Genomic DNA, 19,547 nt, shown 5'->3' on the forward strand with positions numbered 1-19,547 from the left:
ACCTGTTCCAGTTGATTGTTTAGTTCTTTACCTTAAAAAATTAATCACTATGACATATAATGCCTGACAGAAGACATTACTAACAATGACTAAGTTGTAAAACTTGTGTCTCATCCTTTTGTTTATTTTCAGAACAATAAAATATGTTTAAACAAGATAATGCCTTTATCATTCAATTATTTCACATGGTCATAGAAATTACCAGTTAACACTATTCTGCTGTTGAACTCATATGTACATGGACATTGAAGGGACAAATAAACTCTTCAAAATATTTTTAAACTGCCAAAATTGTTGCTTTTTCTGTTTCCTAAAAAAAATATCATTAATGAAATAAAAATTTAATTTCTTACCCAAAACTTCACCAAGAAAAAACTTGATTGAGGACCTTTATCATACAATTCTTTCAATCCACCTTTCTTTTCTGGAAATTTGTCATAAATTTGTCGAATATCTACAGCCTAAAAATAAGCATTAAGTATATAAAAAACATTTACTTTTTTATTCATGTCAATTCAAAATATACCAGTAACAGAGACTTAACTTTTTGTATGGCAAAATACATACAAGAGTGCACAAGCTGAAATGTCTCACCTGATTTACTGATCATTTGATTTTATGTTGAAAGTCTTAAAGATAAAAGTTTTATTACAATTCAAGTATCACATAAACTAAAAAGTTTTAAAGAATCATGACAATCAGGTCAAGGTCAGATAAAAACTGTCACACAAACATATACACCTTACAACTATTCCATACACCAGATATAGTTGATCAATTGCTTATGGTAATTGAAAAACAGACCAAAACACAAAAACTTTACATTGACCAGATAACAATGAACATGAGGTCAAGGTCAGATGACACCGGCTAGACAGACATGTACACCTTACAATCATTCTTTACACCAAATATAGTTGACGTATTGCTCACAGTACTTGAGAAACAGACCAAAACACAAAAACTTACCATTGACCAATGAACCATGAAAATGAGGTCAAGTTCAGATGAAACCTGCCAGTCTGACATGTACCCCTTACAGTCATTACACACACCACATACAGTTGACCTACTGCTTATAGTATCCGAGAAACGGACCTGATCACCTAACTTTAACCTTGATCAATGATCCATGAATTGAGGTCGAGGACAGGTGAACCTTGTCTGATGGACATGTAAACACTGCAAGGAACCCATATCCAAATATGGTTATCCTTTTACTCATTATAAGTGAGAAATTCAAATGACAAAAAAACTCAAATTTTTTTTCAAGCAGTCGCTGAACCATGAAAATGAGGTCAAGGACAATGGGCATATGACAGACGGAAACTTCGTGACATAAGGTATCTGCATACAAGGTATGAAGCATCCAGGTCTTCTACCTTCTGAAATATAAAGCTTTATACAAATAGTTTACGCGGCCGCAGGATAGTAATCCCTATGTCTCACATACTGCGACTTTGGTCATAGGAGAGATAATTTATTGTATATGTCAGCTGATTGGCAACATCAATATTTGTTTGGGCTCTTCCAACTTGTAAGGAAATATAAAGTAACATGGAAGCATAGACAAAAGATTATACAAATTTGTTGAAAGTCCATATTCTTAAATAAAAGATTTCATTAAAGATTTATTAAATTTGTTGAGTAAAAATGTAGGTAGTGATACATGTACATATAAATACAAATGAAAACGATATAGATCTTAAATATGGCATCATTGAATAAAAGACTCTGACTGTGATGGAATAACAAATGCAATGTGGAAATCAACTGGAAAATGCCTGAATGTGATAGTCATCTCAGTGCCATCTTGAAATGTGATTACTGGATATATTAAAATGCTTCGCTGGGCGCAGCTTGATACTGAACAGTTGGGGCAAGTATGGACACAACATTAAAGCTTGATACAGCTCTGAATTTGGATTGTGATTAAATATTTGACACAGCATAGATTTCTGACACAGAAAGAATGTGGTCTAAGAACTTGAATTTTTTTAATTTACCTATTATGGTCCAATGTCCAAAATCAAAATACATGGTTAGATTCAGCATATCAAAGAACCCCATATATTCAATTTTTGTTGAAATCAAACAAAGTTTAATTTTGGACCCCAACTTGGACAAACTTGAAAACTGGGCCCATAATAAAAAATCTAAACACATGTTTAGATTCAGCATATCAAAGAACCCCAAGAATTCAATTTTTGTTAAAATCAAACTAAGTTTAATTTTGGACCCTTTGGACCTTAATGTAGACCAATTTAAAAAACGGGACCCAAAATTAAAAATCTAAATACACGGTTAGATTTGGAATATCAAAGAACCCCAATAATTCAATTTTTGATGAAATCAAACAAAGTTTAATTTTGGACCCTTTTGACCTCAAAATGAACCAATTTGATAGCGGGGCCCACAAATAAAAAATCTAAATACATGGTTAGATTCAGCATATCAAAGAACCCCATATATTCAATTTTTGTTGAAATCAAACAAAGTTTAATTTTGGACCCCAACTTGGACAAACTTGAAAACTGGGCCCATAATAAAAAATCTAAACACATGTTTAGATTCAGCATATCAAAGAACCCCAAGAATTCAATTTTTGTTAAAATCAAACTAAGTTTAATTTTGGACCCTTTGGACCTTAATGTAGACCAATTTAAAAAACGGGACCCAAAATTAAAAATCTAAATACACGGTTAGATTTGGAATATCAAACACCCCAATAATTCAATTTTTGATGAAATCAAACAAAGTTTAATTTTGGACCCTTTTGACCTCAAAATGAACCAATTTGATAGCGGGGCCCACAAATAAAAAATCTAAATACATGGTTAGATTCAGCATATCAAAGAACCCCATATATTCAATTTTTGTTGAAATCAAAAAAAGTTTAATTTTGGACCCCAACTTGGACCAACTTGAAAACTGGGCCCATAATCAAAAAACTTAACACATGTTTAGATTCAGCATATCAAAGAACCCCAAGAATTCAATTTTTGTTAAAATCAAACTAAGTTTAATTTTGGACCCTTTGGACCTTAATGTAGACCAATTTAAAAAACGGGACCCAAATTAATAATCTAAATACACGGTTAGATTTGGCATATCAAAGAACCCCAATAATTCAATTTTTTATGAAATCAAACAATGTTTAATTTTGGACCCTTTTGACCTCAATATGAACCAATTTAATAGCGGGCCAACAAATAAAAAATCTAAATACACGGTTAGATTCAGCATATCAAAGAACCCCATATATTCAATTTTTGTTGAAATCAAACAAAGTTTAATTTTGGACCCCAATTTGGACCAACTTGAAAACTGGGCCAAAAATCAAAAATCTAAATACATGTTTAGATTCAGCATATCAAAGAACCCCATATATTCAATTTTTTGTTAAAATCAAACAAAGTTCAATTTTGGACCCTTTGGACCTTAATGTAGACCAATTTGAAAACTGGACCCAAAATTAAAAATCTAAATACACGGTTAGATTCGCCATAACAAATAAATAATACAAATCTGATGCGCCATACTGTGCAATTAAAGATTACTTCTTGAAATTTTTCAATATTTGAAATTTGAAAAAAAATAATATTTGAAGAATAATTCTTTTTAATTTCTGAAATCTGAAATGAGAAAAAATTGACCCCCCACAATTTCTTTTTACCCCCCCCCCCCCCCTCTTCCCCCAAAAAATTCTTTCCCTCAAGATATGGTCATAATCTCAATCAAATTTCCAATGGAGTTTGCAACCATAATTACCCATTTAAATTTACCATAGTGCTAACTTAATCTATTTTATAATAGAATTTAAAATACAGTGTCAAATCTTTCATATGGATTTTTTTGTAAAGATGCAACATTTGCAGATATTTTTACTGGTCTTCCTTTATAAATATGCATTTCTTTAAACATAATTTAAAAGCAGTGTAAGGGAAGTAACCAAAACGTTTTGTATTTGGATTACCTCCCTTACACTGTTTTAAGTTATCTTAATTGTTCATTAACCATTACTTTATACATAATTTAAAAGCAGTGTAAGGGAGATAATTTCAATGATGTGTTTGATTTACCTCCCTTACACTGCTTTAAATTATGTTTTGTACTAAAGTATTTGTCCATTAACCAGGACAACCTTGTTTTTCCCCTTTTTTGCCCCTAATTCCTAAACGGTTTGAGCTATAACCCCCCAAAGCAAATCCTAACCATCCCTTTGTGGTATGGAAACTTGTAGTATAATTTCAGAGAGATCCATACACCGTTCCACAGTTATTGTCTGGAAACTAGAAAATGCTTATTTTTGGCCCCTTTTTGGCCCCTAATTCCTTAACTGTTGGTACCATAACCCCCAAAATCAATCCCCACCTTCCTTTTGTGGTATTGAACCTTATGGTAAAATTTCAAAGAGATCCATTCACTTAAACTAAAGTTAGAGTGCGAAAACCAATGTGTCTTCGGACGACGACGACGACGCCAACGTCATACCAATATATGACCGTGGTCGTATAAAAAAATCAATTTCTTCTTTTCTGACAGAAACACAAACAATAATACTTTTTCCTAATCTTTTTTTAACTTCATCCTAACCACCTTTAATAGTTTGAGTATGTCACTAATTTAGCTTTCTTCATCTTTTATGTCTATATTATAATAGTGTGTTCAATTACAGGAACAGCAAAAAAATGCCTCAATCCAAATTTGTTTTACTGTCTTTGTCCTATTAGAATGGAAATAATTCATTGGGCTTGAAAAAATATTGATTTTACCACAGGTTGGCCCTTAACACCACTTTTGGTATAATATTTGGCATAAAGGGCCATCCTGTGGTAAAACTATATAAAACAAGCCCCTATGATTTCTTTCCTTAACAATTAGTCTAGTTTCTGACCTTTTGTTTAACATGATCTTGCCATCAGATATTTCAGCATTATTTGCAACAGAACCTTTGATGATAAAGAAAAGCCCTTGAAAAGTTTGAAGGTTATATCCTAACATTTCTTGACTGTAGAGACATACTGGTATAATTATTTAACTTATACAGGTAAAGGAGCCTCAACAATTGTGGTAAAGTAGCTTTGGCCTGAAAGTTATGAAACAATTATTGAATCAAACTTACCTCTAAAAGTGGATCAGAATATGTTGCTGTAGATCCAATGTGAACAAATAAATGTTTTGCATACTGAAAAAAAAATAAGTTTTGAAATTAAGTAGGCTAAACTTCAGTTAATGAAACAAAACAGCTTAAAATGTACATCAGTTCATTGAGGACTCAGTTCTTTCATGGGGTATTAGCTGTCAAATTCATGTTCATTGATTGAATCAAATTCTCATATTTTATTTATAACATATTAAAACGTATATCCAAATTACAAAAACACAAAATGAAACAATTTACAATGAATGGACTTGTTATAATAAATCAACATTTCGTGTGTAGTTCAGACTAAACCCTATCTAACTAACCACCAAGATGACCTCCAACGAATGCAGATTGTTACACAACTTGATATTAACATTATCATAAATATAAATACAGACAGGTACATGTAATCGTAAAGCAGCAATTTTTCTAGGTCTGGAATCATGTTATAGATTAAAAAAAACATAAATCATTGGTTTCACCGGAATAAGAATAATTTTTTGTGAGAGGAAACAGTCAACTAAATAGATCTTCCCTGTGGCTCCTATTCGACTGTCTATGAATTCTATGCGACTGTCATAAGTTTGAGCTTTTGATTTTGCCATTTTATAAGGGACTTTCTGTTTTGAATTTCCCTTGAAGTTCGGTATTTTTGTTATTTTACTTTCCCTACTGTCACTTTCCAATGTTGACATTTTCTTTCTAACAACTGATCATGCTTTACACATGTGTAACCCATATCCGGCTGAGGGTTAAATTGAAGGTTGAATGAATACTTCAAATGTTGAATTATTGACTTACAAGCCAATAATGCAGTACCAATGTTTTTGAGCTTATTTTGACGAAATTGAATCAAACTGACTGTTAACAGCGAATTGTTATTTCACAATTTTGCTTTTACAAATGTTTGAAGCAAAATTAAATTTTAATTTTTGTTAACATCACTGTATGATCTGACACAAAGAGATCAATTTATACAGGTTTAATTTTATGTCTGATCTAGCTAGTTTAGAGAGATTTCACTGTATATAATAATTTGAGCTGATTTTGAATAACTATTGTTTTAATTTAATTCAAATATAAAAAAAATAGAAATTAAGAAGGCTCACATTATCTGGATCTCTTGTCTGTTCTAAGAAAGCACTAAATTCACAAAGACGTAGTTTTGGACCAGCTATTGACCTGCCTTGCCATGGCGGAGCTACCACTTCACTGTTCACAGATGTTTGTGATTTGTGTTCTAAATAACCTGGTGTACCAAATGATGGCTTAACACTACAACGATAAAAAAAATACACAATTATTGTTCAAAACTGCTTACCTTCTTTGCTCTCAGACCTGGACAGGGAAATTTTTTCAAAATAACTAAAATAAACATTTTATCTGTAATTTTTTATTGACCATTTTCTAATAAAAGCTCTTTTGAAGTCATTTGCAGCAGTCCAGAAAAATCCTAAAAGGTAAAAAAAAACAACAAAAACATTTATAAAACCAGATTAGACAAGCCGAAATGACTAATACTTAAAATTGACTTATTGAAAAGTCTACTGTACATATCAATGATAATTTACATGCATCAATTTTACAACGGGGCAATATCACAATCAAAATTCTAATGAAATGTGACATGACATGTTCTTATAATTAGCTTATGGTCTGTATATGCTACAGAATAAAAAAAATTTTTAAAATAAAAATATAGAGAAATGGGCAAAAAAATGAAGAAGAGAGAATAATAGGTGCTTAAATATACAGAATAGAGAAAATTTGTATATAAATAACTTAAGTAGAGAACAGAAACTAAAAATTCAGCAATTTTTCTATTTGTAAACACTCATAACTCTAGAACGGTTGTGTATAAGTTTTATAACATTTGGTTGAGACAAACTTAAAAATTCAGCAATTTTTATGTTTATAAAGGGACATAAATCGAGAATGGTAAAAGTGTCGCAACCAAATTTCATACTTAATCTGTATTATGTAGTAATAAGCATTGTGTATAAGTTTCATAACATTTGGTTGAGGCAAACTAAAGTTAGAAAACGGAAACAAAAAATTTGTACTTGATCTTAGTTTTGTGGTAATGAATATTGTGTATAGGTTTCATAATGTTTGGTTGGGGCAAACTTAAGTTACAGAATGGAAACTAAAAATTTTGCAATCTTTCGATTTATAAAGGGGCATAACTCAATAATGGTTAAAGTGACACTACCCAAATTCAACTTGATCTGTGTTTTATCAGTGGAAGTCAAAATTAAACATTGCATTGTATAAAGCATTGATTGTAGTTGATTCAACTATAATCATGGACAAAGGAAGATAACTCCAATTTTAAAAATTACTTGATATTTAGAAGAAAATAAAAATTTTGCAATTTTTCCATTTATAAAGGGGCATAACTCTAGAACGGTTAAAGTGACGCCACCAAAATTCAAACTTGATCTGTGTTTTGTGGTAATAAGCATTGTGTATAAGTTTCATAACATTTAATTGAGGCAAACTCAAGTTAGAGAACGGAAACCAATTTTGGGACGTACGGACAGACGGACAAGGGTAAAACTTAATGCCCCAGCCGCTACAGTGGGGGCATCAAAAAAGAAAACCTAATATGCTGACTCAAGCCCCCTACCTAAATCCACTATCAAGACCCTCTTAACTTTGCACCATATAAACTAAAAAGTACTCCTAAACCTTTAAGCCCTAAAGTCAGAAATATGAAGACATATTCAATATTCAAAAGTATTTCAATACTAGATATACATACTATATATGTGTTGCTGATCTCTTCTGTATTAGGAATTAACATAATACACAATGAAAATTTAGGTTTTTTGTTAATAAACATATAAACGTATACCACTAGCACATGAATATCATACCATATATGATGAAAATATTTGATGACATTTTAAGTACAATTATGTTAATTGCATGGAAATAATGAAAAAAGTCCACTGCCAAAAAATTGTTTTTCAAAAAATAAAGAGTCCAAAGCACCTCCCTTAAGAGCAAAGAAAGGCAAAAAAAAAAGATGCGTGAATATAGCACTATTTAAAATCTGCTTCACTGAACTAGTACACATTTTTGTTTAGGGGCCAGCTGAAGCCCACCTCCTGGTGCGGGAATTTCTCGCTGTGTTGAAAGACCCATTGGTGGCCTTGGGCTGTTTTCTGCTCTTTGGTCCTGTCTCTTTGACACATTCCCCATTTCCATTCTCAATTTTATTCACATTGAAAAGTGTATTTAATTTACAGTTCAGTATTCATGAAATAATTGTGTTTGTGTATATACTTGTGTTATTACAATGGTACTATATTCAGCATTTCTGAATGAGTTTTAATGTTCCTTTGGTATCTTTCGTCTCTCTTTTTCATGTATTCTAAATTTCTTAAATTTCTAAAACACATATTTCGTAAATACTGACATGTGAATTAAACACTTCTTTACAATGTTCACTATTGCTTCATACCAGAGACATATATATACATATGTGTGCATTATAAATGTCTCTGATCATACTGTAAGGTAAGTGCTAATTTTTTAAGAGATAATATTACTGTGTGAACCAAGGATTTATTCAAATCTGGAATAATTTTGAATTCTGCAAAATTGATAAGAAATATATGCATGATGAAAACAAACCCAATTTAGGAGAGTTAGCCATGCATGCATCGCTAAGGGGGGTTAGTTAGTTCATACTGAAATATTAGTGAAAGTATAATTAACCTTAGCCATGCGTGCATGGCTAACCCTCTTTAGTTAGGTTAATTTTCATCATACATTTCTTATCAATTTTTCAGAATTCAAAATTATTCCAGATTCAAATAATTCCTTGTTTGTACTTTAATATTGAGATTTGGTATATCACACAAAAACTATTGTATAAATATATATATATATGTATAAGTACGTCTAAACAAGTGACAACTCTACGACAGATCCATTCATTGGATCACCAGTTAAGGTGATACACGGCAGAAAACACATTATATATTCATAACTACTCTAAATATCAGCACAACAATGTTAAATCTGCTAATTTGGGAAGCAAATTTTTGTTCTTCCCTCGCCGGGATTCGAACTCATGCTATTGGGATATCAAGACAACACTGTGTCCATCGTTACCTAGACCACCCAAAGCTGAATTATTAGTTCAGTCTAGGTGGCCGAGTGGTCTAGAATGATGGACACAGTGTAGGCGGTGTTGTCTCGATATCCCAATAGCATGAGTCCAAATCCTGGCGAGGGAAGAACAAAAAAATGTAAATTTGCAGATTTAACATTGTTGTGCTGATATTTACAGTAGTTATGTATATATATGTATATATATATGCAGCTTAAAAAGTTTGATAAATGAATGTATTATTTGTTACAAATATCATATATTCTAGAATGTACATATCTGGCCTTTCAGAATCTGGAAATTTCAGAAGAAGTTTGCCATATTACCTCTCATACACAATATATACATTAATACAATCACTACAAAAGTCAAAAAGTCTGAAAAGACCAGTTTTTGTCTGAATTTGCATGAATTTTTACTCGACATTCTTAATTTGTCTGAATAATTTTTAAAAATTCTTGACATAGTATGGATTTGTCTAATAAGGTTCTTGATTTTTCTTGACAAGTGTCTTGACAGTATGAACATTGTCTTAAAATTTCTCGACACTTCCTGTATCATCTGATAAGAGTCTGGATTAGTCTCGACCAATTCTTGACTGTCTTAAATTTGTCTCGATTTGTCTTGACATATTCTTGACATTCTTAATAATGTCTGAATATGTCTCGACATATTCTTGACATTCTAAATAATGTCTGAATATGTCTCGACACATTCTTGACAGTCTGTAATATGTCTTGACACTATCTCAACAGTATAAATTTCGCCTGAAATGTGAATAGACTTATTCTGCACTGTTTATGACATTCTATTGCTGTTATATACTCCTTTTTATTATGGCTAAACTAAACTTTGAAGAATCAAGGATTAATTTGGTATAGTAAGATACCCTTTTGGTGCAACTAAGTTGGAATACCCTGAATAATCCCCCATGTAGTTTAATTTTGATTTATTTTTATTAAACATTTAAGTAATTGTTTTCACTTGGAATATAAGTTGAAGGTATTGACAAACAGCATTTAGATTTTTGCCGTTCGCAAAACTGCCAGTCAAATTTGCTTTACTAAAATAGGTGTCTTGTATCTCTTTTGGACCCCACAATTCATCTTTTGGGTTTGTGTGGCTAAAAAAAGAGGGGGGGGGGGGGGGGGGGGGCTTTCGTTTAGGTCAAAGAATTTGTTCCCATCTTGATTCAAAATCCTTATTCATTTTTTAGAACAACCCAAAAACATTTTTTATTCAAATTTGAGTGTTGAATTTTATAATTTTTTATCAAAAATAAATATTTGTGATAACTCCTTCCTGAATAGAAAAAAATGTTTAGATCTATATCATGCATGTCTGTTTGAGAACCATTTCATAAGATCGATGATTTCTATAGAAATCATTGATGGGACCCATTATAAATACATTTTTTTTATTATTCCTGGAGTAGATAATAATTTTCTTTTAATCTTTGGGAATTATTCAATTTGTTTTTATGTTAAAATAATTAACTTCATAATTTTGATGAAGAAAATCCATTTCAATTTAATTTTTTTTCATCAAAATGATGATTTTCATTTTCATCTATCAACAAACTTTTTAAATTGTAGTGGCATGGTCGGTCAACTGATAAGTTGTATGGCTGATTACAGGTAAAGCAATAACTTCTATTTGACGGTTGCGTGTACTCTGGGGTGTGGAATACCTTAATTTTATGGGGAACATCCTGTCCATGTGTAATACTTAATATATTCCAACAGATGACATTACACAAATTTTTCTTCTGTTAAATGAATGATTTGTATATCATCATAATTTGCTATTTATATTGAATATCATGAATGTAGAATGAAATATGTTTACAGTATGATTGGTTTGAATCATTTAATTTATAAGATTTAGGAATCAAAATTTGTAATTATTTAAAAACCCACATTGAAATTGTTTTATATCAACACACCCACATTTGAATTATTTTATACTTTAGATTTCATAGCCATATTTGCATTTGTAAAAATATTTATATACCCCAATTTTCAATTATTTTACATGCCCAACTTTTATTTTTTGTTGTAAAGAAGTGTAACTTGAAACAACAGTATATCATATAAAGAGAAATAAAGATTAAAGTTATATCATGAATATTGGTCATGATTTGTAAAACTCAGAACTGTCATTTAAGACACCGTTCAAAATGTTCAGAATATGTCAAGCCATACTGAGAAAAAATAAGAATGTCGAGAATATGTCGAGAAATTTCAAGACAGTATTCAAATGTCAAGAATTTGTCAAGAAATTTTAAGACCATATTCAGAATGTCGAGAATATGTCGAGTAAATTTCATACAAATTTAATACTAGAGAGCCTGTGTCGCTCACCTTGGTCTATGTGCATATTAAACAAAAGACACAGATGGATTCATGACAAAATTGTGTTTTGGTGATGGTGATGTGTTTGTAGATCTTACTTTACAGAACATTCTTGCTCCTTACTATTATCTCTATCTATAATGAACTTGGTCCGGTAGTTACAGTGGAAAATACTTTGTAAAAATTTACAAAAATTTACAAAATTTATGAAAATTGTAAAAAATTGACTATAAAGGGCAATAACTCCTTAAGGGGTCAATTGACCATTTTGGTCATGTTGCCTTATTTGTAGATCTAACTTTGCTGTACATTATTGCTGTTAACAGTTTATCTCTATCTATAACAATATTCAAGATAATAACCAAAAGCTGCAAAATTTTCTTAAAATTACCAATTCAGGGGCAGCAACCCAACAACGGGTTGCCTGATTGGTCTGAAAATTTCAGGGCAGATAGATCTTGACCTAATGAACAATGCTTTGGTTTCAGAGATATGAGCCAAAAACTGCATTTTACCCTATGTACTATTTTTTAGCCATGTCGGCCATCTTGGTTCGCGGGCGGGGTCGTCGGACACATTTTTAAAACTAGATCCCCTAATGATGATTGTGGACAAGTTTGGTTAAATTTGTCTTAGTAGTTTCAGAGGAGAAGATTTTTGTAAAAAATTACAAATAAAATGCTTCGCTGGGCACAGCTTGATACGACCGCAGAGGTCGAACCCTGAACAGTTGGGGCAAGTATGGACACAACATTCAAGCTTGATACAGCTCTGAATTTGGATTGTGATTAAATATTTGACACAGCATAGGTTTCTGACACAGAAAGAATGTGGTCTAAGAACTTCAATTTTTTTAATTTACCTATTATGGTCCAATGTCCAAAATCAAAATACATGGTTAGATTCAGCATATCAAAGAACCCCATATATTCAATTTTTGTTGAAATCAAACAAAGTTTAATTTTGGACCCCAACTTGGACAAACTTGAAAACTGGTCCCATAATCAAAAATCTAAACACATGTTAAGATTCAGCATATCAAAGTACCCGAAGAATTCAATTTTTGTTAAAATCAAACTAAGTTTAATTTTGGACCCTTTGGACCTTAATGTAGACAAATTTAAAAAACGGGACCCAAAATTAAAAATCTAAAAACACGGTTAGATTTGGCATATCAAAGAACCCCAATAATTAAATTTTTGATGAAATCAAACAAAGTTTAATTTTACACCCTTTTGACCTCAATATGAACCAATTTGATAGCGGGCCCACAAATAAAAAATCTAAATACATGGTAAGATTCAGCATATCAAAGAACCCCATATATTCAATTTTTGTTGAAATCAAACAAAGTTTAATTTTGGACCCCAATTTGGATCAACTTGAAAACTGGGCCAAAAATCTAAAATCTAAATACATGTTTAGATTCAGCATATCAAAGAACCCCATATATTCAATTTTTGTTGAAATCAAACAAAGTTTAATTTTGGACCCCAACTTGGACCAACTTGAAAACTGGTCCCATAATCAAAAATCTAAACACATGTTTAGATTCAGCATATCAAAGAACCCCAAAAATTCAATTTTTGTTAAAATCAAACTAAGTTTAATTTTGGACCCTTTGGACCTTAATGTAGACCAATTTAAAAAACAGGACCCAAAATTAAAAATCTAAATACACGGTTAGATTTGGTATATCAAAGAACCCCAATAATTCAATTTTTGATGAAATCAAACAAAGTTTAATTTTGGACCCTTTTGACCTCAATATGAACCAATTTGATAGCGGGCCCACAAATAAAAAATCTAAATACATGGTAAGATTCAGCATATCAAAGAACCCCATATATTCAATTTTTGTTGAAATCAAACAAAGTTTAATTTCGGAACCCCAATTTGGACCAACTTGAAAACTGGGCCAAAAATCTAAAATCTAAATACATGTTTAGATTCAGCATATCAAAGAACCCCATATATTCAATTTTTGTTGAAATCAAACAAAGTTTAATTTTGGACCCAACTTGGACCAACTTGAAAACTGGGCCCATAATCAAAAATCTAAACACATGTTTAGATTCAGCATATCAAAGAACCCCAAGAATTCAATTTTTGTTAAAATCAAACTAAGTTTAATTTTGGACCCTTTGGACCTTATTGTAGACCAATTTAAAAAACGGGACCCAAAATTAAAAATCTAAATACACGGTTAGATTCGGCATATCAAAGAACCCCAATAATTCAATTTTTGATGAAATCAAACAAAGTTTAAATTTTGGACCCTTTGGACCTCAATGTGGACCAATTTAAAAACGGGGCCCAAAATCCAAAAACTTAATACACGGTTAGATTCAGCATATTAAAGAACCCCAAGAATTCAAGAATAAAACCCCATTGAAATTGATCAAGAAATAAGCAATTTATACGAAGTATCTTCTTTTGCACAATACTGTGCAATTGAATATTTCTTGCTATTGCGCAATACTGTACAATTGACAATTTCTTGCTATTGCGCAATATTGTGCTATTGGATATTTCTTGCTATTGCGCAATACTGTGCAATTGAAGATTTCTTGCTATTGCGCAATACTCTGCAATTGAAGATTTCTTGCTATTGTGCAATAGAAAATTTCTTGCTATTGCACAATACTTATTATATAATAATTTACACATCCTGTTTGGTGTGTATCTCCTACCATATCATTATTATTTGCTTTTAAATATAAATCAGAAATAACCAACTTAAAATGGAAAATTTTAAAAGAAAAAAAAAAGGAAAAAAAGAAAAAAAAAAAAAAAAAAAAAATCCCCCCCCCCCCCAAATTTTTTGAACCCCCTTATGATTCATCACCCCCAAACTCAATCCCAGCCTTCCCTTTGTGGTATGGTACCTTGCAGTACAATTTCAGAGAGATCCATACACTTGAACAAAAGTTATTGTCTGGAAACTAGAAAAATGCTTATTTTTGGCCCCTTTTTGGCCCCAAATTCCTAAACGTTTCGGGCAATTACCCCCAAACTCAATTCCAGCTTTCCCTTTGTGATATGGAACCTTGTAGTACAATTTCAGAAATATCCAAACACTTACAAACAAGTTATTGTCATGAAACTAGAAAAATGCTTGTTTTTTGCCCCTTTTTTGGCCCCTAATTCCTAAAATTTTGAGGCAATTACCCCTAAAATCAATTACAGCCTTCCCTTTGTGATATGGAACCTTGTGGTACAATGTCAGAGAGATCCATACACTTACACACAAGTTATTGTCTGAAAGTTACAAAAATGCTTATTTTTGGCCCCTTTTTGGCCCCTAATTCCTTAACTGTTGGTACCATAACCCCCAAAATCAATCCCAACCTTCCTTTCGTGGTATTGAACCTTATGGTGAAATTTCATGGAGATCCATTCACTTAAACTAAAGTTAGAGTGCGAAAACCCATGTGTCTTCGGACGACGCCGACGACGACAACAACGTCATACCAATATACGACCAAAAAATTTTTAATTTTTGCGGTCGTATAAAAATTACAAAAAATGGTTAAAAATTGACTATAAAGGGCAATAACTCCTTAAGGGGTCAACTGACCATTTTGGTCAAGTTGACTTATTTGTAGATCTTACTTTGCTGAACATTATTGCTGTTTACAGTTTATCTCTATCTATAATAATGTTCAAGATAATAACCAAAAACTGCAAAATTTCCTTAAAATTACCAATTCAGGGGCAGCAACCCAACAACGGGTTGCCTGATTGGTCTGAAAATTTCAGGGCAGATAGATCTTGACCTAATGAACAATTTTATCCTCATCAGATTTGCTCTTAATGCTTTGGTTTCAGAGATATGAGCCAAAAACTGCATTTTACCCTATGTACTATTTTTTAGCCATGTCGGCCATCTTGGTTCGCGGGCAGGGTCATCGGACACATTTTTAAAACTAGATACCCTAATGATGATTGTGGACAAGTTTGGTTAAATTTGTCTTAGTAGTTTCAGAGGAGAAGATTTTTGTAAAAAATTACAAATAAAATGCTTCGCTGGGCACAGCTTGATACGACCGCAGAGGTCGAACCCTGAACAGTTGGGGCAAGTATGGACACAACATTCAAGCTTGATACAGCTCTGAATTTGGATTGTGATTAAATATTTGACACAGCATAGGTTTCTGACACAGAAAGAATGTGGTCTAAGAACTTCAATTTTTTTAATTTACCTATTATGGTCCAATGTCCAAAATCAAAATACATGGTTAGATTCAGCATATCAAAGAACCCCATATATTCAATTTTTGTTGAAATCAAACAAAGTTTAATTTTGGACCCCAACTTGGACAAACTTGAAAACTGGTCCCATAATCAAAAATCTAAACACATGTTAAGATTCAGCATATCAAAGTACCCGAAGAATTCAATTTTTGTTAAAATCAAACTAAGTTTAATTTTGGACCCTTTGGACCTTAATGTAGACAAATTAAAAAAACGGGACCCAAAATTAAAAATCTAAAAACACGGTTAGATTTGGCATATCAAAGAACCCCAATAATTAAATTTTTGATGAAATCAAACAAAGTTTAATTTTGGACCCTTTTGACCTCAATATGAACCAATTTGATAGCGGGCCCACAAATAAAAAATCTAAATACATGGTAAGATTCAGCATATCAAAGAACCCCATATATTCAATTTTTGTTGAAATCAAACAAAGTTTAATTTTGGACCCCAATTTGGATCAACTTGAAAACTGGGCCAAAAATCTAAAATCTAAATACATGTTTAGATTCAGCATATCAAAGAACCCCATATATTCAATTTTTGTTGAAATCAAACAAAGTTTAATTTTGGACCCCAACTTGGACCAACTTGAAAACTGGTCCCATAATCAAAAATCTAAACACATGTTTAGATTCAGCATATCAAAGAACCCCAAAAATTCAATTTTTGTTAAAATCAAACTAAGTTTAATTTTGGACCCTTTGGACCTTAATGTAGACCAATTTAAAAAACAGGACCCAAAATTAAAAATCTAAATACACGGTTAGATTTGGTATATCAAAGAACCCCAATAATTCAATTTTTGATGAAATCAAACAAAGTTTAATTTTGGACCCTTTTGACCTCAATATGAACCAATTTGATAGCGGGCCCACAAATAAAAAATCTAAATACATGGTAAGATTCAGCATATCAAAGAACCCCATATATTCAATTTTTGTTGAAATCAAACAAAGTTTAATTTCGGAACCCCAATTTGGACCAACTTGAAAACTGGGCCAAAAATCTAAAATCTAAATACATGTTTAGATTCAGCATATCAAAGAACCCCATATATTCAATTTTTGTTGAAATCAAACAAAGTTTAATTTTGGACCCAACTTGGACCAACTTGAAAACTGGGCCCATAATCAAAAATCTAAACACATGTTTAGATTCAGCATATCAAAGAACCCTAAGAATTCAATTTTTGTTAAAATCAAACTAAGTTTAATTTTGGACCCTTTGGACCTTAATGTAGACCAATTTAAAAAACGGGACCCAAAATTAAAAATCTAAATACACGGTTAGATTCGGCATATCAAAGAACCCCAATAATTCAATTTTTGATGAAATCAAACAAAGTTTAAATTTTGGACCCTTTGGACCTCAATGTGGACCAATTTAAAAACGGGGCCCAAAATCCAAAAACTTAATACACGGTTAGATTCAGCATATTAAAGAACCCCAAGAATTCAAGAATAAAACCCCATTGAAATTGATCAAGAAATAAGCAATTTATACGAAGTATCTTCTTTTGCACAATACTGTGCAATTGAATATTTCTTGCTATTGCGCAATACTGTACAATTGACAATTTCTTGCTATTGCGCAATATTGTGCTATTGGATATTTCTTGCTATTGCGCAATACTGTGCAATTGAAGATTTCTTGCTATTGCGCAATACTGTGCAATTGAAGATTTCTTGCTATTGTGCAATAGAAAATTTCTTGCTATTGCACAATACTTATTATATAATAATTTACACATCCTGTTTGGTGTGTATCTCCTACCATATCATTATTATTTGCTTTTAAATATAAATCAGAAATAACCAACTTAAAATGGAAAATTTTAAAAGAAAAAAAAAAGGAAAAAAAGAAAAAAAAAAAAAAAAAAAAAATCCCCCCCCCCCCCAAATTTTTTGAACCCCCTTATGATTCATCACCCCCAAACTCAATCCCAGCCTTCCCTTTGTGGTATGGTACCTTGCAGTACAATTTCAGAGAGATCCATACACTTGAACACAAGTTATTGTCTGGAAACTAGAAAAATGCTTATTTTTGGCCCCTTTTTGGCCCCAAATTCCTAAACGTTTCGGGCAATTACCCCCAAACTCAATTCCAGCTTTCCCTTTGTGATATGGAACCTTGTAGTACAATTTCAGAAATATCCAAACACTTACACACAAGTTATTGTCATGAAACTAGAAAAATGCTTGTTTTTTGCCCCTTTTTTGGCCCCTAATTCCTAAAATTTTGAGGCAATTACCCCCAAAATCAATTACAGCCTTCCCTTTGTGATATGGAACCTTGTGGTACAATGTCAGAGAGATCCATACACTTACACACAAGTTATTGTCTGAAAGTTACAAAAATGCTTATTTTTGGCCCCTAATTCCTTAACTGTTGGTACCATAACCCCCAAAATCAATCCCAACCTTCCTTTCGTGGTATTGAACCTTATGGTGAAATTTCATGGAGATCCATTCACTTAAACTAAAGTTAGAGTGCGAAAACCCATGTGTCTTCGGACGACGCCGGACGACAACAACGTCATACCAATATACGACCAAAAAATTTTTAATTTTTGCGGTCGTATAAAAATTACAAAAAATGGTAAAAAATTGACTATAAAGGGCAATAACTCCTTAAGGGGTCAACTGACCATTTTGGTCAAGTTGACTTATTTGTAGATCTTACTTTGCTGAACATTATTGCTGTTTACAGTTTATCTCTATCTATAATAATGTTCAAGATAATAACCAAAAACTGCAAAATTTCCTTAAAATTACCAATTCAGGGGCAGCAACCCAACAACGGGTTGCCTGATTGGTCTGAAAATTTCAGGGCAGATAGATCTTGACCTAATGAATTATTTTATCCTCATCAGATTTGCTCTTAATGCTTTGGTTTCAGAGATATGAGCCAAAAACTGCATTTTACCCTATGTACTATTTTTTAGCCATGTCGGCCATCTTGGTTCGCGGGCAGGGTCATCGGACACATTTTTAAAACTAGATACCCTAATGATGATTGTGGACAAGTTTGGTTAAATTTGTCTTAGTAGTTTCAGAGGAGAAGATTTTTGTAAAAGATTACAAAAATTTACGAAAAATGGTTAAAAATTGACTATAAAGGGCAATAACTCCTTAAGGGGTCAAATGACCATTTTGGTCAAGTTGACTTATTTGTAGATCTTACTTTGCTGAACATTATTGCTGTTTACAGTTTATCTCTATCTATAATAATGTTCAAGATAATAACCAATAAAATGCTCCGCAGGGCGCAGCTTGATACGACCGCAGAGGTCGAACCCTGAACAGTTGGGGCAAGTATGGACACAATATTCAAGCTTGATACAGCACTGAATTTGGATTGTGATTAAATATTTGACTCAGCATAGGTTTCTGACACAGAATGAATGTGGTCTAAGAACTTAAAAAATTTTAAATTGGACATTCACCTATTATGGTCCAATATCCAAAATCTAAATACATGGTTAGATTCAGCATATCAAAGAACCCCAAGAATTCAATTTTTGATGAAATCAAACAAAGTTTAATTTTGGACCCTTTTGACCTCAATGTGGACAAAGTTGATAACGGGGCCCAAAAATAAAAAATCTAAATACATGGTTAGATTCAGCATATCAAAGAACCCCATATATTCAATTTTT

At 32.0% G+C, this 19,547-nt stretch overlaps 1 protein-coding gene and 1 long non-coding RNA gene across 3 annotated transcripts in view; both read right to left on the bottom strand.

The window, feature by feature from the left end:
* LOC127724760 (uncharacterized) overlaps positions 1 to 19,547 on the bottom strand; it is an 865,500-nt gene that overhangs the window by 157,296 nt on the left and 688,657 nt on the right. The gene's annotated exons all lie outside the window — the stretch shown is intronic.
* The window catches only part of LOC127724697 (transcriptional enhancer factor TEF-1-like), a 110,422-nt gene that overhangs the window by 39,003 nt on the left and 51,872 nt on the right, over positions 1 to 19,547 (bottom strand). For both annotated transcript variants that reach the window (XM_052231765.1, XM_052231763.1), the window contains exons 6-8: positions 6,259 to 6,424; positions 5,126 to 5,188; positions 354 to 461 (exon numbers count right to left, since the gene is read on the bottom strand). In XM_052231765.1, coding sequence (XP_052087725.1) covers positions 354 to 461; positions 5,126 to 5,188; positions 6,259 to 6,424 — 337 coding nt within the window. The remainder of the gene's footprint in view (positions 1 to 353; positions 462 to 5,125; positions 5,189 to 6,258; positions 6,425 to 19,547) is intronic.

The sequence above is a fragment of the Mytilus californianus genome, unplaced genomic scaffold (genome assembly GCF_021869535.1).
Source record: "Mytilus californianus isolate M0D057914Y unplaced genomic scaffold, xbMytCali1.0.p SCAF_14, whole genome shotgun sequence".
Taxonomy (NCBI): Eukaryota; Metazoa; Mollusca; class Bivalvia; order Mytilida; family Mytilidae; genus Mytilus; species Mytilus californianus.